Source organism: Raphanus sativus, chromosome 4, assembly GCF_000801105.2.
Source record: "Raphanus sativus cultivar WK10039 chromosome 4, ASM80110v3, whole genome shotgun sequence".
Lineage (NCBI taxonomy): Eukaryota > Viridiplantae > Streptophyta > Magnoliopsida > Brassicales > Brassicaceae > Raphanus > Raphanus sativus.
Window position 1 is genome coordinate 14,316,725 of NC_079514.1, and position 24,340 is coordinate 14,341,064.

At 33.1% G+C, this 24,340-nt stretch overlaps 4 protein-coding genes across 4 annotated transcripts; all 4 read right to left on the reverse strand.

Moving 5' to 3' along the window:
• Positions 1 to 8,133: 8,133 nt before the first annotated feature.
• Positions 8,134 to 10,581, reverse strand: LOC108852170 (GDSL esterase/lipase At2g03980). Its single transcript, XM_018625673.2, has 4 exons — positions 10,073 to 10,581; positions 9,448 to 9,578; positions 9,126 to 9,350; positions 8,134 to 8,687 (listed from the first exon to the last, which is right to left on the reverse strand). The coding sequence occupies exons 1-4, from the start codon at positions 10,401 to 10,403 to the stop codon at positions 8,253 to 8,255; spliced, it is 1,122 nt and encodes a 373-aa protein (XP_018481175.2). The 5' UTR covers positions 10,404 to 10,581; the 3' UTR covers positions 8,134 to 8,252.
• Positions 10,582 to 15,684: 5,103 nt separating this feature from the next.
• On the reverse strand, positions 15,685 to 18,623 carry LOC108829221 (phosphatidylinositol 4-kinase gamma 7). Its single transcript, XM_018602882.2, has 2 exons — positions 18,434 to 18,623; positions 15,685 to 18,209 (listed from the first exon to the last, which is right to left on the reverse strand). Exon 2 carries the CDS (start codon positions 17,970 to 17,972, stop codon positions 16,026 to 16,028), a length of 1,947 nt encoding a protein of 648 aa, XP_018458384.1. The 5' UTR covers positions 17,973 to 18,209; positions 18,434 to 18,623; the 3' UTR covers positions 15,685 to 16,025.
• A 1,970-nt stretch (positions 18,624 to 20,593) lies between these two features.
• LOC108849154 (pentatricopeptide repeat-containing protein At2g03880, mitochondrial) lies at positions 20,594 to 22,690 on the reverse strand. Its single transcript, XM_018622667.2, has one exon. It carries the CDS (start codon positions 22,675 to 22,677, stop codon positions 20,785 to 20,787), a length of 1,893 nt encoding a protein of 630 aa, XP_018478169.2. The 5' UTR covers positions 22,678 to 22,690; the 3' UTR covers positions 20,594 to 20,784.
• A 116-nt stretch (positions 22,691 to 22,806) lies between these two features.
• LOC108849155 (sm-like protein LSM7) lies at positions 22,807 to 24,340 on the reverse strand. Its single transcript, XM_018622668.2, has 6 exons — positions 24,217 to 24,340; positions 23,993 to 24,028; positions 23,829 to 23,910; positions 23,664 to 23,735; positions 23,208 to 23,260; positions 22,807 to 23,116 (listed from the first exon to the last, which is right to left on the reverse strand). Exons 2-6 carry the CDS (start codon positions 23,993 to 23,995, stop codon positions 23,027 to 23,029), a joined length of 300 nt encoding a protein of 99 aa, XP_018478170.1. The 5' UTR covers positions 23,996 to 24,028; positions 24,217 to 24,340; the 3' UTR covers positions 22,807 to 23,026.

Sequence of the window (24,340 nt, forward strand, 5' to 3'; positions counted from 1 at the left end):
CTTATTTCAAGGTTTAAGGAGAAGAAGGTTGCCAAGAGAGTGTGTGAGAGCATTCATTATCCGTTCGTTGTTTCACACGCGCTTTCCTCTTGCTCACAAAAAAAATTGAAAAAAAAAATAACTAGCTCAGTCACGGTTGTAGTCACGCGCTTAAGGTGCGAGTATAAGGTAACTCTAACATGTAGAAAGCCTATTGGGCCACTTATGTATGTAGGATTTTGAGTTGTTGGTTTGGTTTGAAATACGACCACGGAAAGAAACTAGGCCTGAACAATAGGAGGTGATTAATATTTTATTTTTTTGATCAAAGGAGTTGATAATATTATCTCGAAATATTTTCATAGAAATACTGTGAATGTAGAGTGTGGTCAGTCTGGACGTGTGGAAAACTACGATGTTAATTCCAACGTAACACACATTTGGGTTACGGAAATTACCGAAATCATTGTTTATACACTCTATTACCTATTTTTAACTTATTTAAAAAAACATGTGTAGTTACTTCGATCACCAACTTCTCTCTGTCTTATACTTGTCTTTTATAATTTGTCCCTTATCCCCTATATATTAAAGGAGAAGCATTTTTAAGGCTTTCTTTAAACGATTTTTGTCAGAATGCATGAGAAGGCTCGGATCCACGTGTCACTCTGTGAACGATTTGAAAAAAAACACAACATTTAATGCTTAACTTTCTTTCCTTTTTTGCTTAAATAACAAAGGAACATACAAATTTTTTTTCATAACTTTGACGTCAAACGACAAGAAACAACCACAATAACAACATATAGTTTCAATCCCCATCTCAACAAAAGGATATAGATCGTACTAAACTCACCACCACGAACCAGAAACACTTAGAAGCATTTTCGGTGAAATTTCTATGTTTCTATGTCATGTCTCTTTGTCTCTCTGAAACACTACTTGAACGTTTTCTCTGCGTACGTAAACGTACGTATCTTGCTTTAATTTTAGTTGTCAAGGTAACTAAGCGAGGAGGAAGAGACGGTGTAAAGACAAGGAGACGCGAGGATGTAAAGGAACAACCATTGTTCATAGCGAACATAACCCAAAGCGAGACGTGTTCTTCTGAGTTCCCTTATGCATTGCCATACCATCTTGCATTAGAGAATGGAGAGGAGAGGAAGCTTGATTCAACGTTAGCATACGCTATGCAAGCATTGAAGGTTGCAGCAGAGTCGGTCTTCAAGTATGGTTGCTTCTGGCTCGGGTTTTATCGTGGATGCAGCGCTTAACGAGACAGGGAAGTGGGAACAAGGGAAGCTGTTACGTCTGAATGCAAAGGTTCGTGTAGCCAAAGGAGAAGTTAAGGATGCTATTGAGACTTACGCACAACTTCTTGCACTCCTTCGGGTTCAAATCATGAAGCTTTAGTTCTGTAAAGAAAAATCCAAAGGGATGTGATGTAGAGGGTTTAGAAGTCTTGAGCTTGGGACGTGGAATGATTTTGCTCATATATATATAAACTTCTCGCAATGGGATGACGCAGAGACATGAGCAAGATCATGACAATCGTGTTGATGAGTTATATATATAAACCTCGCGCAATTGCCTCTCTTTCTTCTCCGCATCGTCTCAGTTTCTTCTCAGTTTCTTCTCAGTATCTTCTCTGTTTTTTCACGTAAATATATAGTTTTGCGGTCATTTGATGAGTTGCGAGGTTGGTTGGTCGAGGTCTCTCTTAGGTTTTGTTAATGATCAACTATATAAAATGAAGAGATAATGACTTCATACAATCTGTTTTTGTTATCAATTCCCACGTTCCTTTGCCTTTTTAATTCATGGAAGAACGGTTTTGTTAATTGATGAATTTGGTCTGTTAGAATAACATAATCTTCAAACACATTTTTTATTTAATAACATGGACATTATCGTGACGACCGTCTATGTTTGAATAACATAATCTTCAGATGGTATATCAGAACGATATAAAGGAACTCCATGGTATACAGATGAAGAAGAAGAAGAAGATCGAGAACAATTGTTTACGTTATGAACTTTGTATATATCTAACCCTTTTATTAATCTTCGACCTTGGTATTTTTGGTATTTTTGGCGTTTTGTGTGGGATTTATTTGAGGACCTTTTTATTAATTAAATTTAACAATTTTTTTAAGTAGAGATAACAATATTTATTTTCTTGCTTAACAAGTTTCAAATATCTACGAAAAGAAGAAAATTTCATAAAAAAATAACTAATATAAGCTCGCTCTTCTTGATCGGAAGATGGCTACCGCTACGGAGATAGCGAAGAGGATACATGTTAAAGCGAAGATGAGGCATATCACCGGGACGTCGTTGTTGTTGTTGTCTCTCTTTGAGAGGAGTAACAGATGAAGTCTTGATTCGGGTGGGTTGTGTTGAACCCGCAGACTCTGTTCTTGACCCGACAGTCTCTGCATTTAGCGAAGTACGGGTCTCGAGACATTGTAGCATTTGTTTTCACAAACAATAACAGTTTGACACAAGCGATAACACATTCTATACAAACTATAAGAGTTCTTACTACAATCTCCCATTGTCAAGTATGCTTTACGAGTCATTCTCATGTAGTAGACGTAAATTTTAAAGCGAATGAAATACTACAATTTTATTACACATGAATTTTAATAATATGGTTAAGATTTTTAAACCGATATCAATGAATTCTACCCATCCCGAATTAGACCGGCTAGCATTAACGTTTGGACAATATTTATATTTTATGAGTGATTAGCAAGGTAAATTGATGATACTAAATGTCATATATTTCACATTTTTTGTTATGGAAATTTATATATCTAAGAGTGATTGGCAAGGTAAAAATATTTTTCATTTAATACGATATTATACCAAGATACCACATTTATTGAATTAGGTTTAGTAAACCTATATAAGACTCACTCCTCCACATAATTTTATTTATTCACTACACCCAAAACCTTAACAAGTTTATCTCATTCTCCAATAATGGTTGCGGTAACTTATGTGTCTGATTTGAAACTATTCAAGTCAATGTGGAAGATTATGGTTAAGATCCTTTATTTGTGGAAGCAATATTCTGCTGGTAGTGGTCTAACTATTGAAATGGTTTTTATCGACTCCAATGTAGGCATCTTTACTCTTCACCTGAATACATTTTATAAATTTCGTTTTCTTTATTTAAACATGTCTAAGTTTCGAGTTTTTTTTTTATTTCGTAGGTTGTGAAGATGTTTTACGCAGACCAAATTGAAAAATAAATGTTAAAACATAATGCTTGATTGTTAAAATTCATTGGCCTTATGTTTAATAAGTTGTAAGAATTAAACTCAGCAGGTTCAATGTGTAGATATATTAATGTTATTGTTTATGTATATATTTTTATACAACGATTTATGTATATAATTTAATTGTCATTATTTAAAAAAATATTTTGTAATTGCTAAGTATATTTTATATTTAATTAATTTTAACTTTCATTTGTTATATGAACAAACATTTCTTTCAATATTAGTTAACGCTATATGTATATAGCGATGAAACACTTTTAAAAAAATTTACATACACACAAATATGCACATTAAAGTTAGTACTTATATAACAAAATGTGAGGTGAAGATTCTAAATCAGGCGTAATATAGAATATTATTATTTTAAAATCTTCATTTCACCATTAACCAAATTGTAATGAAATGAATTGTTTTATAGGCATCTTAGTTTTCTTCAACAGTTATATACATTTGATTTTATTATGATTTTTTCATAATTTATAATATGAAACGATTGGTTTATATTAGAATTGTCTAAAATTCAAAGAACATGAAATCAAACAAATACAAATAGTCTTTAGTTTATCACTAAAACCCGAAAAATCTCAACCATTTTAACCGAATAAAAAAAAATAAATATGAATTTAGAATGTATCTATATCATAGGATCTTAAAACCCGAAAACAACCCAAAACTAAACTGATATCCAAAATAAATATACCTAACGTCTTAATATCTTAAAAATAATCTCATCCCGTGCAAGGCACGGGTTATCAGAGATTCTCGGATGAATATACGTTCACATTAAACTAGACACTCATTTCTTAAAAAAATGTTACCATCGGTTGCTTACATAATTGGTTTGATTTGCACAGCTCTAACTCTAACTACATAATGCATCATCAATTGTCTTAAACAAAAAGTAAATATAATTTTGAAATCTACATATAGAAAGACATATATGAATAATACTAATGGGTTTCATTCCATTCTTGGCAGTAAGTTGTATATATTTTTCCTTATAGAGAGAGTTTGTGAATATATTTATTTTTCTCGAAAGAATTTTTATAAAAATAAAAAATATATATAGAAGAAACAGGAAATAAATAAATAGTTCAGAATTTCAAGTGTGAACTCTTTTCTTTAAACTAAGAGATAACGCACAAACAAGGCAACAAGCCTTTCTTCTTTCTTCAACAATAAAAACATGGCTTACACCACCAGACCAGACCCTGCAAAAAAAGAGAGAAGAAAACGTGACCTTCTCATCCATGTAGAGAGAGAGAGAGAGAGAGATTTAGTGTTTAGGGTATACCCAAAGGTTTACAGTTTAGTGTTTAGGATTTATCCAAGGGTTTAGGGTATATCCAAGAATTTAGGGTTTAGTGTTTGGATTTTTACCCAAGGGTTTAAGCTTTGTCGAAAGGTTTAGGGTATAGTGTTTAGTGTTTATGATTTATTTTTTTCTGACGGTTTTAAAATTGTTAAAAAAAAATCATCTTTTGGCAGCTACTAATATTTTTCATTTATTTTAAGAACTTCACAAATTATTATTATTTTATTTATTATATTTAAAAAAAATTTGTACATTAATTTGCAAACTATGATTAGTTGGTAATTCACCCAAGAAAAATTCATAATAAAATATTAAACTAGAAAATATTCCCATATAAATCAAAATTGTGGTAGCTAAAAGATAATCAATGAATTAAAAGAATGTTTACATTTTTATATTTAGAAAAAAAGGTTTAGGATGAAGGGGATACCAAGAGAGAGAGAGAGAGATAGAGAGAGAGAGAGAGAGATTTGGGGTTTAGAGTATACCCAAGGGTTTACAGTTTAGTGTGTAAGATTTACCCAAGGATTTAGGGTATATCCAAGAATTTAGGGTTTAGTGTTTGGATTTTTACCCAAAGGTTTAAGTTTTATCCAAGGGTTTAGGGTATAATGTTTAGTGTTTATGATTTACTCTTTTGTGACTGTTTTTAAATTGTTAAAAAAATTTCATCTTTTGGCAGCTACTAATATTTTTCATTTATTTTAAAAACTTAACATAAATTATTATTATTTTATTTATTATATTTTAAATAATTGTACATTAATTGGCAAACTATGATTAGTTGGTAATTCACCCAAAAATCATGATAAAATATTAAACTAGGAACATTCCCATATAGATCAAAATTGTGTTAGTTAAAAGATAATCGATGAATTAAAAGAATGTTACATTTTATATTTTTCAAAAAAAAAAGGTTTACGATGAGGGAGATACCAAGAGAGAGAGAGAGAGAGAGAGAGAGAGGAGAGAGAGAGAGAGAGAGAGAGAGAGAGAGAGAGAGAGAGAGAGAGTGTTTGTTTAGGGTATATCCAAGAATTTAGGGTTTAGTGTTTGGATTTTTACCCATGGGTTTAAACTTTGTCCATGGGTTTAGGGTATAGTGTTTAGTGTTTATGATTTAATTTTTTGTGATGGTTTTTACATTGTTAAAAAAATTTCATCTTTTGCAGCTAATAATATTTTCTTTTATTTTAAAAACTTAACACAAATTATTATTATTTTATTTATTATATTTAAAAAAAAATTGTACATTAATTGGCAAACTATGATTAGTTGGTAATTCACCCAAGAAAAATTCATGATAAAATATTAAACTAGGAATCAATTCCATATAAATAAAAATTGTGGTAGTTAAAAGATAATCGATGAATTAAAAGAATGTTTACATTTTTATATTTTTCAAAAAAAAAGGTTTACGATGAAGAGGAGATACCGAGAGAGAGAGAGAGAGAGAGAGAGAGAGAGAGAGAGAGAGAGAGAGAGAGAGAGAGAGAGAGAGAGAGAGAGAGAGAGACGAGAGAGAGAGAGTGTTTATGGGTATATCCAAGAATTAGGGTTTAGTGTTTGGATTTTTACCCATGGGTTTAAACTTTGTCCATGGGTTTAGGGTATAGTGTTTAGTGTTTATGATTTAATTTTTTGTGATGGTTTTTACATTGTTAAAAAATTCATCTTTTTGCAGCTAATAATATTTTTCTTTTATTTAAAAACTTAACACAAATTATATTATTTTATTTATTATATTTAAAAAAAATTGTACATTAATTGGCAAACTATGATTAGTTGGTAATTCACCACCAAGAAAAATTCATGATAAATATTAAACTAGGAATCATTTCAATATAAATAAAAATTGTGGTAGTTAAAAGATAATCGATGAATTAAAAGAATGTTTACATTTTTATATTTTTCAAAAAAAAAAGGTTTACGATGAAGGGATAGAGAGAGAGAGAGAGAGAGAGAGAGAGAGAGAAGAGAGAGAGAGAGAGAGAGAGAGAGAGAGAGAGAGAGAGAGAGAGAGCCATAGAGAGAGAGCCATAGAGAGATAAACAAAATGAGTTCGAGAGTAAGATGCAAAGAAAGAAATATAGAACAAGTTTGATTACACAAAAATTTACATACATAATAATTTGATTATATATTAATAATATTTATACATAAAACCTATGCAAAGAGTGTGATTACACAAATATTTACGTACATATAATTTGATTAGATATTAATAATATTTATCTTACTCGAATTAGATATTATACACAAAATCAGTTCTTCTTACATGGTTCAAAGAATACAGCCAAGTTCTGTGGAATCCTTACATGTTTGAAGTCAATGACCTACGAGGAAGGTATGTTATTATACAAAAATCATGCATATGAAAATCAAATTGTATAATAATAATTATATCTTTATATGCAAGTTCTTGCAAATGAATCAGAGTAAGATAAATCACACCGGTGATATGTATAAACTATTGAGACTATGGAAAAAGAGGTTTATGGACAAGCTTTTCAAACCTCAACAGTTAAGGATTTGTATAGACATCGAGCCATTCTCACTCCCACAAATGATGAAGTGGATAAAATAAATGATTACATGCTTTCGCAGTTGCCAGGTAACATGTATTGTGTTTACTCTTATGTTCCAGTAAATTTTTACATGTCACTCAAGTAAAGGATTTATATATATTTCTATCTCAGTGACGTCTATACCGTAAAATCAGCACCACCGAGATTAAACACAAAAAAACACACAAAACCCAAATTCCAAACTATATATATATACTTTCTAATATTTTCGAAAAATTGCTGATCTAACCATCTCATCATGCGCAAAGCGCGGGTTACTACCTAGTTTATGAATTATGACTAAACAAAGAGAAAAGAATGTTTAACATATGGATTGAGTTTTGTCAAAAAAAAACATATGGATGGATACAAAAAGTTCCTTTTAGAGATAAAACTTGGAATTCATGAACGATTGTCTAGAAACTATTAATATATGGTTAGTTGGTTACACGAACTTACAACGCATGGTCAATAATGATCTTCTATACTTACACTATACTATTTCCATTCTTTTAATTAGACGCCCTCCTGCTTAAAACATTTTCAGAAAAAAACGAACTCAGATAAACATATAGAGTTTTGAAGAAATTTAGAGCCTGAACTGTCTTCAACATCAGATAACTCATACGGACTATACCAGTGTGGATCCAACACTTTTTGATGTTCCAAACAATTTTTAACAACATGCTTCTATACTTTTTATCTAATTTTATATATATTTTTGATATTAAAATTACACTAAACCTTCATAAACTAATTCAGCTCTGCTAATACTTAGCAAAGATAATTTCATGAATTTTGTCTGTATTTAGTTAATACTATCACAAAATTTTGATTAAATTTATTAATATATTTTTATTAAAATAATTTGTTAATATAAACTTCCACATTTAAAAAAAACTACTATTTAACAATACATTTATTTAATATAATATATATATATATATATTAATAAAAGTTCCAATGGTCAAGATCAACTGACTTAGTAAAGTTTTCATGTTTAGAAATATTAATAGCGAGAGCAAAAGAAACAAACAACAGCAACAAAAGTGGTGTTTTGTCTTGAGATTGTTGCCGAGTAACTTTAATTCAATTAATCTTTCACCACATGGCAAATTTTTCTCTCCTGAAATTCGCCAGCTGAGTCGGATGAAATGGATCAAAGAAAATATGTGTATCTGGCATCGCACATGAGCTCGAATTGGCGCTGCAACCCGTCAATGCACCTCCATCATAAATGCTAGGGCAACATGGGCTAGTCGTATTCAATAGATTCGAACTAGCATGATTGCTTGAAGGTCCTCGAAGTCCCAACATGAAGTTAAAGTAATCTGAGTACAAAAAGGAAGTGTTGGATAATTTCTGCTTCATATGAGTTAGGCTTCTTCTTAGCTTGGCATTGTAAATGGAAACCGCTAGGTTTAAATCATTATCACAGCTTCCATGTGGCACGGTATGAGCTATTATATTTGGGTAACATCCTAATGGTTTAAGGTTGTTGACGAAGAACTTCCTTACTCCTAAACCATGCAACCTCTACAACAACAAAATCAAAGTCTTTATATAGTAGCTAACCCAGATTAATCCATAGACTTTGAAGCAGTGTTTAAGAAAGAAATTTGCCTTAATCATGATTCAATTCCAAGCCAATATATTGTTAGTTAGGCGGATTAAACATTTACAAATTATAACAAATATATAAAGTATAATATATTAAACATTCTGATTTACAGATAATAGCAGTTCTAATATTTTATTTTCATAAAATTTATAATATAATATATCTATCATCATAATTTCTAAATTATATATTATTATAAGTTCTCTAGAGGTTTAAAAATTAATCGATACTTTTTGAGGATTCAAGTGGCCGTCTAGAATGATTTTTAAAACATTTCTTTTAAGTATTTAACATATTACCATTAGTTAATGTAGTGACCAAGGAAAAAGTGGTGAAAACCTAATAATGAATACCTGAATTTGTATAAAGAACTCATGAATAAGCTTGTTTGCAAAATCATTTGCATCCATTGTCTTATTATAGAAGAAAGAGTAGTCGTTAACTCCGATCGCAGTCATGAACAACGAATCAGCCAGGTGTTTGCTGAGCTCTGGCTGCGGCTTAAACTTTTTCTTCAGATTCTTGTCAATGGTTTCTTTAAATAGATCAACTTGGACACTCAATGAAAGACATTCTCCCTTGTTCATAGAAATAATCATATAAAACTCATTAATTAGAATTTTGTTTTCCGGAAACCGATATTGCAAAGATCGTTTTGAGAATATTGAAACTTACCACTATCTTTCCGGTGTCAGGCAAAATCCCACAGGAAGCAGAAGCATAATTAATACCAGTTGAGATATTGTTCTTTTGTTCTTCTGATAATCCCATATAAGCAGGAACCAAAGGAAGCTCATAATAAATAGCTGGAAAAAACATTTAGATAAGGTTTAAATCTCAATATTCATTTTTTTTACAAGATTCCCATTTACAATGATATATCCTTTTCAATTTTCACAATTTTTGTGTTATCTAAATTTAAATTTTCTATAAACTTACCAATCAGATTTACTAATTATTGTTATACAAATATCAGCGTAGTTAAATACTCCCTCTGTTTTTTAAAGATCCATGTTTTAGGAAAAAAATTTGTTTTAAAAAGATACATTTTTTACCTTTTCAATGTATTATTTAATGAAAATATGTTAACTTCAAGAAAATTAATTGTGTTTATTAGATTTTTATTGGTTAAAGATTATGGAAAATTGTTATTTACAAAAATTAATGCATTTTTAATATGATTTTTTAATATATGTGAAAAGTCTAGAATATGTATCTTTAAAAAACAGAGGGAGTATCACCTTATACCTATGTAACATTTTAAACATAAACCATCCATATACTCCTTTTTTGTTCTTACCAATGTAATCAGCAATTGTTTTGCCATTACCAAAACGACCGGTGGATTTGCCTCCTTCAAAGTCAGAACCGTAAGGTGGAAAATTTGACTTGGCCAACGTGTCAAGATGATTATTGTTCCCTGAATCAACCAATGAATCTCCTATAACATACAATGCTGGAAAATTCCCACCAAAAAGAACACTTTCTTTACTTAATGGCTTCGATGAAATGGTGAAAACATTGAGAAGACAGAAGAAAAGCAAAATAAAGCATGTCTTTAGAGAAGAAGACGAACCCATTTCCATCTTTTCGAGGATTATAGAAAAAAAAAAGAAGAAGAAATAAACCATGCAATTGCATATATGAAAGCACGACGACTGAAAGTTTAGTTATATAAGCGATTTTGAAAGCATGACCAATACAGGTTTTACACATATTAGAAATTAAAAGAATAATACAACGTGCTAGAAACTATAATTAAACATTGTTAACCAAACCTACATAAATTGATAGTACAATATCGAAAGTCTTCATAAAAAATCCCCATATGAAAACGAATAGGATGTTTTCTTAAAAAAAAAAACGAATAGGATGCCAAAGTTTTATCATAAAATATCATACTCGGTAGTGTACAGCTGCATATAAATACAATCTTGCTTTTTATACATTATCTGTCTATTGCTCTCACTTCTCAGTTATGCTGGCATTAAATATTGTGGAGCGAAGTAATGCATGGAGGTTTTTATTTATATATGCAGCTGCCCTACCATGTCATAGGACTTTGTGGTAACAATAGTTTATTAATCAAGATTAGTATTTTTAAAACTGGATCGGTTAGCGAACCGAAAATGTTTTGGATCGTAGGTCATTATGGTTTAACCGGATTTAATTAAGTTTTGATTAGATTAAACTAAATTTAATGATATTTTGTAAATAATATATATTCTCATAAAGATAGATCATATCAAACGAAATGTTTCAATTTAGAAAGATTTCAAAATACCAACTAAAATGTAACAAAGTATTAAAATAATTTAATTAGTTCAAATCTAAAATCAATATGAAAAACACTTTTAAACTTTATTCATCAGATCTTTATCACTCTAAATCTTCATTACCTTTTTAAAAAGTTATACACACATTAGTTAAAAATAATATTTTGAAATAAAACAATTTTTGTTCTTTTATAAATTATAAAAATTTCAAAAATTAAATGTTTTAATTATTAAAATCTTCAACACAAGTGATCATGAAATAAAATTTAAACAAAGGAAGAAATAGACAAAAACAATATGTTGACGTGAAAATCAAACTTTATGAATTGTGACTTATGAATTATAACGACATCAAAAGAAAAAGACGAGAGATAATACTTTATTAATCTTTCATAAATCATATTTTTACTTTAAAATAAAATAGTTAATTTTTTATTAACAAAATTTTAATTTATATACGAATTGGGATTGGGCCGTTTATCGGGTTACCAGTTCCCGGATTTTTGACGGTTTGATATAGTTTTATAACAGGTTCAACTTTAGTTGGAGTTTAATATTAATCCAACCCGATTGTTGTCCGGTTCATGGTTCAATCCGGTCTAATCACTAGTTCGATCTGGATTTAAAAACACTAATTAAGATGTAAATATAATAATAAAAGATTATATCATTGATTATTGAAAACAGCATAAAACGTAATTGGTATATGTCAAAATATTTATATGTTCATCAAGATTGTATTAAATTTTTTACAATATAGTATTTGTATTTTGACGTATAGAAGGAAACAAGAAGAAAATCATATGTTTTAAAATGGTCGAATAAGGGCTAATATTTCCGTCTAATTAGAGCATTTCTTTTCAGAATGAAATAAAATGGAATATGAAATAAAAATAATTCAGTTATATTTCATTTTTTATTCCATAATAGAATAATGAACAAACGAAAAATAGATTGTAGAGTGAAAAATAGAGTAGAGTTAAAGTATTTTATTTCATATTTCATTTTATTCTAATTTGGATTAGAAATGAAGTGAGGTTCGATTGTTAGAGATATCATATGCACTGCAGTTTAGCCATTAAATATTTATATCCACCCTATAATGCCAAGTAAAGTCAACTTGAGATATGGTCCAGGGAGCTACAATAAAATGTTACTCATCAACCACACACATATCAACTTCCCACGTACTTCCAGCTATATTGTTTAAGCTTAATCTTAAAAAAAAATATGTGGGAATTTATGAGTATTGGATGAGTAACCTTATCCCCCAAATCGGGAGAGTAAAATAACATATTAACATTAGACAAGAAAGGAAATGATTCTGGTTTTCAGATTGCTGGTTTTTCAAGTTGCTGGTTTTCAGATCCTTGTTGCATGTTCTGGTTTCGTATATCTTTCCAATTTATCTGAATATGAACACTACACATGTTTCTAATGTCTAATCGAATGCTTCATATTATAACGCTAGAGACATAAGCGTAAGATTTAAGACCTTATATTTTGTGCGACTTCCTCAGTACTAGACTTGAAAGTTTCTATTGTGTTCAGATAGACCTGATGAATTTCAATGTCACCAAAACATGTAAAGGTTGTGAAAATGTATTTTGGGTCACTCGGCAGCTTTTTTCATGTATGGAGTTTTATGGATTTTTAGATCAATAAAAAAACAAAAATATAACAATGAATCTACTATTCAGTAAAAGTATTTTTTTTCTTCAAAGAAACATTTATGATCAGATTGCTGCCACTACACATATCTTATATTCTATAAAAATGCTAAAAAGTTAGTTTTCTTCTTTTACACAAGCACACTGTACATGAACCTGAAATTTAACTAGCAAATTGAGTGGTTTATAGAATTTTAAGATTTTTCTTTTCGTTTACAAGAGGATTTACAATTTGGAACAGAAAACAAAAAGAATAGGCAGAAAAGAAAAGGATAGACACCTCTTTTTGTCGACAATTTTTTTCAGTGGCCAAGTGTTATTATCATTTACATCGATTCATACACCAGACCAAGGAAACAACCATTTCATACCCAATATATTGTGATATATTCAATTTATACCCAACTTATATAACCATGCCAAACTATACCTGAACTTATAAGACTGTGCCGAAACATACAAAACTTATATTTTTTTTGGCAAAATCATATACCACTCACCAAATCAGCTGTCATGTCATCTACTTTTGTTTACATGGATGCAACGTCAGCTAATTTTACTGACAAATATGCCATGTTTATAATTTTTTTTGAAGCTAAATAATGTTTTTATAAAAATATTTTTTTTGAAAATGTAGAATTGTATATTTTTTTCTTATTTAATAAAATTAACAAAATTAATTATTTAATTAATTTTTAATCTTATATAAGAGATATATTCATAAATATTTCGATTCTATCAAAAACCGTCCTTATAAAAGTTATATATGTATTTTAATGATTTAAATTTAATGCTAGTATTGCAAACGTGTTACTCTTGATTAATCATGGTTGTGTTAATCTAAATTTTTAAATATAAATAACATATCCATGATTAATAAAGCGTAAAAATGAATCATGTTACACTTTATTAATCATGGGTATGTTATTTATATTTAATCTAAATTTTTTAAGCGTAAATAACATAATCATGATTAATAAAGCGTAAAAATAAATTATGTTATGCTTTATTAATCAAGCGTAAAAATAAATTATTTTACGCTTTATTAATCATGGGTATGTTATTTACATTTAAAATTTTAGATTAACACAATCGTGATTAATCAAGAGTAACATGTCTGCAACACTAGCATTGGATTTGAAATCATTACAATACATATATAACTTTTATAAGGACGATTTTTGATAGGATCAAAACATTTACGAATATATCTCTTATATAAGGTTAAAATTAAATTAATTAATTTTTGTTAGTTTTACTAAATAATAAACATTTATAAAATTTTACATTTTCTAAAAGTTATTTTTATAACAAAATGATTTAATTTAAAGAAATTATACACATGGCATCTTCGTCAGCAAAATTAGCTGATGTTGCATCTATGCGAACAAAATTAGATGACATGACACCTGATGTGACGACTGGTGTATTATCTTACCAAAATAAATATAAATTGGGTATGTTTTAGCACAATCATATAAGTTCAAGTATGTTTTGGCACAGTCATATAAATCAGATATGAATTGAACATATACCGACGACCAAGTTGTACTTGTATGATAACTCATATCCACAGCCAACGAAAAAAGCATCAAAGTATCCTTATACAATTTTTATCGTATTGATAGGACAAATGCTTGACCTTTTAAAACATTTTCCATTGCTTTATTGTCAAGCTTCACTACAAAAGATTCAGGAGTCTGTTTACCCACCGAACAAAAAAAAAGATCATACTTAAATCCTTTACTCAAAAAAACAAAACAAGAAATCATGCTATTGCCTATCATATATAAATGTCAAAAATAAAACGTTAAAATTATTGTAGCTACTCGAATTTCTTTGTATATATTAATCGTGAACTACAGGAAGTTAATATTAGTAGTAAAGTTGGTTTTATCGGGAAAGAGAGATGCATTTTCACAATCAATATTACCAACTACTAGAACTCTGGTTTTGCACAAGAACAAGTTAAATCTCCTCTTAAGGGTTGATTGGGCCTTATACTAGTTAATTATATCGAAAGACATCGTCCTTTAAAAACTACACAGATAAGTAATGATGAAAAAAGGAACTGCCAATACATTCAAAAGCACTATCTATGTATATAGATGACCAGACAATACAAGGTAACGTAGAAAATTTTGTCGAATGCTAAAACATTAAAATTTGTTCAGTGCGAATAGGAAAACCACTCATACATCATCACACGTTCAAAAGAAAGAAAAAAAATGGGGAACTGAGATATTCACAAATAGTTTCTTGTTAGTATAGAAATCGATCATATGAAATGTATTGTAAACTAAACAAATACCCCAAAAAGAACATATCCCCCACCCAATCAAAACGATTTAGTGTATGATGCATTCACTTTATCACTATGTATGTATATAGTAAGATTTTGCATGTTCTTTTCCTTGTAATTTGAATTCAATAGTATGAAAAATACCTTTTCAACATTATATCATCAAAGATGTATATCATAGATTCATAGATATGAACTTAAAAAATATGTAAATAGTATATTGCCTCTTGATACTTTGATTAGTTGATAGTACATATGAAAAGTACAACGTAAGAAAGTGGAATGTTACCACGTTAATTTGATGGACAAAGGGTCACAAACAGGGTCCCACTTTAAATAAGCTTTGGTAACCTGAAGGGATAATGCAAAAGTGGGTCGATGATGATGATTGCACATTTCGCTTTCTTCCGCAGCTGTCTTCATACGTACCAAAACATCCCTTGGGACCGTCACTCTCACGCTTTACTCTCATAGATCGAGCTCAAACTTATTAGGATATTATATTAGACTTCACTCTCTCTAGAATATTTAACAGATCAGGTTCTATCATAGTTCAACTATTGTTCTGCTATATTCTATCTTCTTCTTTCTCTATTACCATGTAGTTTAACTTGTAGTTCATATCTTTCATATAACAGATGACGATAGACGAGTGGGTTGATCATTTTAGAAACCAAGAAAGACTAATATTATTTATAAGACAAGGCCAAGCCACAAGGTCTTACCAAGAGGAAAAGAAAAAAAGATCAAAAGAAGGTGATACAGAGGCAAAAAAAAAAAACAAACAAAGAGAAAGGTAGAAGCAAATATTTACAAAAAAAGGGTGAAAAGATAAAACAAACCAAACCCCTTTTTCACCTTGCTGCTTCTGTCATAAAGCCAAACCTTCCCAAACGTAACTATTTTTTTTCTTCTTACTACTAACATAGAACGAGAACAAGAAGCCTCCTCCAGTTTCATACTGTAGATCCTGCCTCTCTTCTTACTAGTATATATAAGCTCCTCTCAAAACTGGCATGAAGTGCCAAGTCTCTGTCTCTTGCTCAACGTTGCCGTTTTGCGTTTTGCAAAAGCCGGTCCAAGCAACTCTTGGAACCTCTCCAAGAACACAACCCACTCCTCCTCTTTCATGTCCGCTAACTTCACAAAGCTTGCACTCGCTTGAAGCTGCTCGTTAGCGCTTTTGTGACCAGACGATGTGTTCTCTGATTTGCCTCTTGTCAAAGTCTTTGTGCTGTTTTTCCTTCCCGTGTCGCTGAGATGCGTGTTCTTCATCGATGTAGAAAGCTTCGAAAGAGATGTAGATTTGTCATGAAAAGCAGCACAACTAAAAAAGCTGTCTTTCATTGTCATCATCACAGGGACAGCGTTTTCAGTATTGTCCTCGTCCTCTTCTTCATCATCATAATCTTCATCCTCTTCTTCCTTGATGCTTTCTTCAAGCTTTCCTAGCGAAGAACGTCCGTTCGAAAAAGGATTCTTCGCGAAGTAGTCATCGGTCACTTGCATCTTGGAGCCGTAGACTGATTCCAACTCATCACAGTCAAGATCAAACTGAAACTCTGCTTCTCCTCCCATCACATCAGACCTAGGAGAGAACACATCTCGTTCAGTAACTAATCTCTTGGCTTCAATACACACAACCTCCAGCTCACTAGGCTCCTCTTCCCCCACACGAAACTCTCGAGTCATCATCTCACCGATCTCCGCGAGACACATCCCATAAGAAGCAGCTTCTTTAAGAAAAACAGTGCAGAGAACAAGCACCCTCAGACAAGCTTCTCTAATCATCGGAAGCTCTCTCCTAAGCATCTCACAGTCCTTCAACGGATCAAGACTCTGTATATACTCAAGCTCTTCCTCAGAGAAAGGCAATGACGCCTGAGGCCAATGAATCCACTCAAAGTAAGGATCCTCAAGCGTCTCCGGCAAGCAGAGACCATGATCAATCGGTATAAGCTCAACTTCACCAAACGTCTCCACCTTCTTCACCAACAGGTTCCCACCGTGACGGTCCGTGTTGAAGATCCTCACGTCCAGTATCCCAATCCTGTGCACAGACGCCACAGGGAAGCTCGAAGTGCCGTGATCGCTAGCGTCGAAGTCATGAGCCACAAACTTCTGGAAAGAAGCAATCTTACTAACAACCATCTTCTTCTCTCTAGCCTTGTTCCCTTTCACACCATCGTTGACATTGAACACAGAGTGAGTTATCTTCACAAGAGCCGTGGGAGGCACGTTAGCAAACCTGCCGTAGTCAAGAAGGTAAGCCGCAACTTCTCTAAACCCTGTCTCACCGACACGAACCGAAGACTTTAACCCAGGCTGTCCGAGAGCTTTCCCAACGAACCCTTTCGGATTGTTGGGAGCAAAGGGCTCTTCATCGGTTGGTTTGACGATAGCAACGCTCTGACCTTTCTTGTTCCTGAAGTAGTAAGCACCTCCGAGCCCGCTGTGAACAGGGAGAGGATCAACGCCGAGCTTCATGGCCTTGACAATGTCTTTCACCATCTGTTTCACAACGGAGAAACACTCTGACTGGCCTAAGATCTCTATGGGACCGCTTCTGTCTTTCTGCTGGAGATCTCTCCCGGTGGGGGAGAGACAAGGAGTGGAGGAGCTTCTGTGCATGAAGTTGCGTTTCAGGAGGAGAGGAGAGTCGTTCCTGACAGCGCTGAGATCGTTGGTGAGGACCATGTCTCCGTAGGTCAAGGAGCTCTCTTCGGTGGGGAAGTTGAGAGCGATCTGAAGCCTCCTCTTCACCGTGTGGACATTGTCGCTACGGTCCAGCTCCATCCCGAGAACACAGCCAGTTTCTGTTTGCACAAAAACTCTTCTCCCTGAGGATTGTCTCTGCAGCTTCCCTTCCATCTTGTTACCCCCAGTGAGGGGAGTCTTGAAGACCGCAACTGCCATTTGTGTCTGCACAGGACTGTCTAGGTTCGGAGACATGAAACAAAAGGAGAAGCCGAAGAGATAGACCTTCGAGACACAGTGCCTTTGTCTGAAACCAACACAAACCGGAAACAGCAGAAGCAGATAACACCTAAACCGATCATGAAACGTAGACAATCCAAAGCTTTTCTCTCTATAAGCAGACAACAGGAGCCACTTATCACTAAAGTCTCAAGCTTTGAGAAAGAATGTTGAAATCCAAATCGCTACATCAGGTAAGCCATCTTTCTTGATCTGCAAAATAAGATATATGTCACCAATCTTATAGCAGATCTGTCTAAAACGGTCTCAAATCTCTATAACTTAACTTAGATTCCACAAAGATTATAACTTTTACAGTCCAAAGATTAGATCTTGATCCAAAGAAAGTTTACGCAACAAAAAAAAGCTTTATGTATATAAACAAATGAATGAGCTTTCAAAAGCAAACATGTGTATATGAGTGAATAGAAACTCACAAAGATCTGAAGAACAGAGGAGGCGAAACAGTGGCAATAAGGGAAGAAGAATATGTCAGTTCAAAGGCATCTCTGAGGAGAGGAACCTTTCGAAGAGGCTTCAATGGAGGGAAAGGAAGCAAAGAATCAAAACTCAGTGAGAACTGCAAAAAAAGTGTCTTTGGCTTGTCTCCTTGTCCTTTGCTTGGGGTTTCAACTCTGTGAAGAAGAACGCTTTTTAACTCTCGTTAAGGGGAATAACTATGGTTAAATCGCTTAACCATGGTTTGCGTAATTTATGTTTAGTAATCTATTTTTTAGGGGGATTGATCTTCAATCTATCTTACTCACACGTCATTATTCTATTTTAATTCTCCATTATTACCAGCTAAATTTTCTGACATTTCTATTTTTTTTTTTCGGTATGGATCTCATTATGAATGATTTTTGTGTGTCGTAGTTTTTACTTCTTTTTTTTTCCTTCTATGCTTGGTCCTTTGAATTTGGTATCTAGTAATCTCTTTCTTTCTTTCTTTCTACATTTTTCTTTCCACAAACCTATGATATAATCTAAACGAAACTTATTTTTATTTTCAAGTTTTAATTACGTGATCTGATAGTTACTATAATTATAAATTTCTGTGTGGTTTAGAAAATAATTAAAAATTAAATGGAATATGTGTACACAAACTTCAAGGTTAGAAAATGATGCGAAACAGTCTTTTTAATTTTTTTTTATGAATCACTACGGAAAGACGTGCGATCTAGAACCAATAAAGAGTTGAAAATACGAGATTATATTTCTTATTCTGAAAATAAGAAGAAAATAACTATTGCCAAAATAATTAGATTAAAATAAAATAAAAATAAATAAAATAGCTAACTAGTATAATTACAATAGCGAATAAAGGTAAAGGTAATAAAATAGTAAATAAGAAGATTCATCATCGTCCCCATCTTTTTCAGAAGAGTCTAGAAAAGGCAAAGAGAGCCGTTCGATTGTCGATCCTTTTTGAATCTTGGGCGTCCGATGTATTGTTACGTGGTGAAGGATGAGAATGCCGACGTGGTAACAGCGACATGGACCTTCGAAACTGGGCCCCATAAGTTCAAAGCCCATAAAAACACTGAAGTAAAAGTTGGGTAGTGGCAACTTACAGGTAAACTATATTCAAGTTCATATTATATAAATGGCAAATTGTCAAAGCTTTTGATACAATCCAAAAGAGTTAGGATTAAAAAAAATTCATCTTTGCTTTTAAAAACCGGAACAGAATACTTTGAGAATATAAAAAAATATTCTACTATGCTTTATAAATTAATTAACTAAGATAAACGTTGATTTGGAGTAAAATAAGAACAATATATAAGATAACTGAAAATTTAAAAAAGAATTTACATATTTAACTGGGTAAATCTTAAAAATTACTTAAAGCAATTAAAGTGACATAAAACGTAGGTACTGGCAACTGACAAGTGATTAAAAATTAAGTTCGTATTTTAAAAATTTGTCAAAGTGATTTAAAGGTATGCATTTAAGTTTAACAATTCCTGACAAAAAAATCTTGTGAGAGAACAACAAATATTTTACTGTTTTAAAATTAATTCACTAAGATAAAAAAATTGTGGTGGGTTAAAATAATACTCCCTCTGTATTAATATAAGTGGAGTTTTATGATTTTTATTTTGTTTTAGAATAATTGAAGTTCACACTAATCTAGATATAATTAATTGTCATTTGAAATCTCTAACCAATTACAAAATAGTGTATTTTTTTAATTGGTTGAGATAGTATTGTTTAATGTTATTTTTATACAAACAAGACAAACCACATAAAATTTTGTGTTTTCTTAATCCTTGTGGAAAAATCTTAAAACTCACTTATAATGATACAGATGGAGTATAATATAAAAGATAACAGAAGAATTAACAATGGATTTACTTATCTCACAGGATGTACACATGAGAGTAATAGTGAATCATAATAATAATAGACAATGAGATTAGACCACTTTGGACATGAAGATATTGTCTCCATGATGCAACATTCAGCTTTGAACACTTTTGACTATTTTAATGATGTTGTATTATAGAAAAAAATAAAATAAAGAGATATTAAGCATATATTATATAAGTTATAACACATGATCCAATCCAGAACCCATGTGCAGTAGTAGTGTCTTCCCATTAAGTCGACTACATATACACATTGGAAATAATTAAAAACAAGCAATTCTGAAATACAAAACACCACAAAATTGTATTAGTAATCTCTTTATGGTTAACTCTGATAATCGATGAAGAAGTTCCAAAAATCTATAAAGCAGATAGATGAATATGATTTATTAATTAACTTAAAAATCATCAGATTGTCACCAGTAGTCACCACACGAGCATTTTCCATCCTCAAAATGATGGTAACGTATTGGATCTCTTATAACCACACTACGTTTCTCTAGCCTTGATGCTAGCTTGAAGAACACATGACAGTCCCCACATATTCTCAGATTCTTTCTGATCCTAATCGCTTTCCCTAAAGGCAACGTCATCAAGCCAAAAGCCAAAGCAAGTTTCTCACTATGATGTCTTAGAGAATCCTCCATCTGCTCTCCTTCAAGATCTTTTAACACAAAGTTTGTTTCAGGAACATAACCAATGCCAATCATTCTATCAATCAACTGATTCAGCTTCTTGTTGACTTCAACTATCAGTGGATGAGATTCGTCTCCGATGATGAAAGCATGAATCTTTTTGTTTACTTCAATCCAGCTACATCCAGGTTCTTTCTTGATCCCTCTGTCTCTCATCTGTGTCCTGATCTCTTCAACACTATCCCACTTCTGAGAGTTTGCGTATATGTTAGACAACACAGTGTAAGTCCCCGCATCATCTGGATCGAGTTCTATGACCTTCTTAGCTGCGTATTCAGCTAGCACCATGTTCCCTTGAACCCTACAAGCACCAAGGAGTGTTCTCCAAGTCACAGCATCCGGCTCACACTCCATTTCATTCAACAGCTTCACCGCATCGTCGAGCTTTCCAGCTTTTCCTAACAGATCAATCATGCAACCGTAATGCTCCCTCACTGGTTCTATTCCATAAAGTTTCTTCATCGATCTGAAGTAGTACCAACCATCCTCAAGCAGCCCTGCGTGGCTGCAAGCAAAGAGAACTCCAACGATGGTGATGTAGTTTGGTTTGGTCCCAGAAGCTTTCATGGACTCAAACATCTCGAGTGCCTCTTGGCTATAACCATTCTGAGCCAACCCTGAAATCATTGTGCTCCATGTAATCACATCTCTCTCCTTCATCCCTCCGAACACACGGCGAGCATCCTCCAAGCTCCCACACTTGCAATACATGTCCACGAGCGCGTTGTTGAGTATCAAGTCCTGGTCGTATTTCACTATATGAACATGAGCTTGCATCCCAAGCTCCAACAGAGTCAAACCAGTACAAGCCCTCAACACGCTAGTCAACGTAGCCTGCTCAGCGGTGAAGCCAGCTCTCTTCATCCTCTTGAAAAGCTTCAAGGCTTCATCGCTTTTACTGTTCTGAGCAAACCCACCAATGATGGAGTTCCAAACGATCGCATCGCCAGTAACCATTTCGTCAAAAACCGAAAGAGCATCCTCAGGCTCCCCAAGCTTGGCGAACACGTCAATCAAAGCACTCCTAACGAAAACGTCAGACTCAAGACCTTCCTTGATGATCCCACAATGAAGCATTCTAACATCAGACATCTCCTTGCAAGACCTCAACACAGAGGAGTAAGTATACACGTTAGGTCTCACACCTTCTCTCAGCATCGAAACCAAAAGCTCCAAAGCCTTTTGCTGCTGTTTGCTCTTAGAGTAAGCAGAGATTATGGTAGTCCAGGAAACAACGTTTCTCAGAGTCATTTTGTCGAACACGTTGTGAGCATCATTCAAAAGATTGAATTTAACGTACATATTGATCAGAACGTTAGCAAGGAAGAGCATTGGCTGATGCCCATTGAAGTATAAGTGACGACGAACGAGGTTCCCTTCGTGAACAGCTCTATGAGACATGCAACACTTGATGAGCTCAGAGTAAGTTGCAGAGTCTGCCCAAAGACCATGACTTTGCAACGTATCCATAGCACTCAGAGCTTTGGGAAGGTCTCTTTGGTAGCAGAACCTGGTGAACTCATTAAGAAGAAGGGTTTGGTCGGAGGAGCTGGAAGAACACCGTGACGTTAGGACAGGTCTAATGATTTTGAGCTTTGTCGTTAATGACTTCATCTTGTCCAAAGACGCTGCAAGAAGCTCAAATCGCACTATATAAATCCATGGGCTCTGTAACGTGTGATTTGGTGAAAATTGGAACACAGTTTCTTTTTTCTCACATTCTAAGGCATATGATGTGCTGAGTTTGGTCGGAGAAGTTACTTGATTTTATTACAGCAACTGAATTCAAGTTTGGTCGGAAAAGTTATAGCAAAGACACGAAGAAAAGCATATGATGTTCCAAAATAGGTATATGATGAAAACATTAGTTTCCGACGTTATGGCAGATGCTCAGATACATAACTCTCTAAACTCCAAGTTAAACTAATAGAGATAGTAGAGAGATGCATAATCTTTTTGGTCTTTAGAGAGCTTCTGTCTGAACAAACGGGTTAGCGATTTCTTCAGTTCCATCCGTTGGTGAGACGAGCATCACTGCAGTTCCACGGCAAACCTAAAACCAGGAACAACAACACATTGTGAGTTTAGAACTCTAACGGGTTTAACTATTAAACATCATGACAAGTAATAAAATGGGTCCATACAATTAAACCGAGGGGTCTCGTCTGGTCAGTGGTCGTCAAAGGATCATCATGATCTGGTCAAACATCAGTCAAGTGTCACACAATATTGTTTGCAAATCAACAAGACAACAGCTCTAGTTTCAAATATTAAAAAGACTTCATATGGGGCACATTTGTTCAAAAAAAAAAAAAAAATGGGGCACATTTTTATATCACAGCAAGCAACTAAAAATACTCTTTTCTAGCATATGTGATCAAGATTTATATCAGTTTCAGTGGCAAAGATACACATACACATAGAGACATCTGTGTGCAGGAGCAGAGTAAGGTGAACCAAATGAGGCACAGGTAAGACTAGAGTATTGGCAGGTTTAACTAGAGAAACTGTGGTTGAACATGGATACCTAGATGACTTAAACTACGCATCCCATGTTGAGCAGGTACATAAAAAAGAAGATAATGGGAGGAAAGACACACCTCGAACAAACTCTACAGCCCCATCCAAAACAAGGTTGAGCAACTGATCGTAGCCCTTGAGAGTTCCAGTGACTGCACACAAAAATAACACAAGCATCAAATCTCAATCCAAGAGTAAAAAAATAAAAGTCGCAGTCATAATAAAATATCTTTCTCCTCACAAACCTTGTCTACCACCGGTGAGCTTAACTTGCACACCCTTGTCAACGAACTTAGCCAAATCCAACACCGTTTCCTTTCTTCCTGACTGTATAATTAAAGAAAAAAACAGAGCAATCAAAACAGAGCAATAAAGATGACTACTTTTACACCAATGTAGGATAGTTCACCATGGTAGAGCAGAGTCTTCGACAGAAGTTCCCTTTCTGGAAACAAGCGGAAAAATCAAATTGATTCAGAACATAGTAAAGTCTTATTCTTTATGAATGGGTCACGGTCCGCTCAAAATTAGGGTTTTCGCAATTCCAATTAAAAACTAGGGTTTGCAAAGATGCGTTTAAGCAAATCAATGAGTTTGGTGTGACTATTGAAGAGACTGGTGAACTTAACTCACCGTAGAAACGAAGATCTCTTCAGAGAACTTTGGCGGCGAAGCAAATCGGAGGTTGTAAAGTCGAGAGAAAGTCGGTGAATTTTTAGTGATGCAAAGGCTTTGGTTTAAATCGCTTTAATCATGG

Coding starts and splice junctions, on each gene's coding strand:
- LOC108849154 (XM_018622667.2), bottom strand. CDS start 22,677: ATGAAGTCATTAACGACAAAGCTCAAAATCATTAGACCTGTCCTAACG.
- LOC108852170 (XM_018625673.2), bottom strand. CDS start 10,403: ATGGTTTATTTCTTCTTCTTTTTTTTTTCTATAATCCTCGAAAAGATG. Junction 9,579..10,072: donor AACAATTGCTGATTACATTG/GTAAGAACAAAA, acceptor TGTTTTTTCCAG/CTATTTATTATGAGCTTCCT. Junction 9,351..9,447: donor CTGACACCGGAAAGATAGTG/GTAAGTTTCAAT, acceptor TCTATGAACAAG/GGAGAATGTCTTTCATTGAG.
- LOC108829221 (XM_018602882.2), bottom strand. CDS start 17,972: ATGTCTCCGAACCTAGACAGTCCTGTGCAGACACAAATGGCAGTTGCG.
- LOC108849155 (XM_018622668.2), bottom strand. Junction 23,736..23,828: donor GCTCACCGGTGGTAGACAAG/GTTTGTGAGGAG, acceptor TTTTGTGTGCAG/TCACTGGAACTCTCAAGGGC. Junction 23,261..23,663: donor GGCTGTAGAGTTTGTTCGAG/GTGTGTCTTTCC, acceptor ATGTTTGACCAG/ATCATGATGATCCTTTGACG.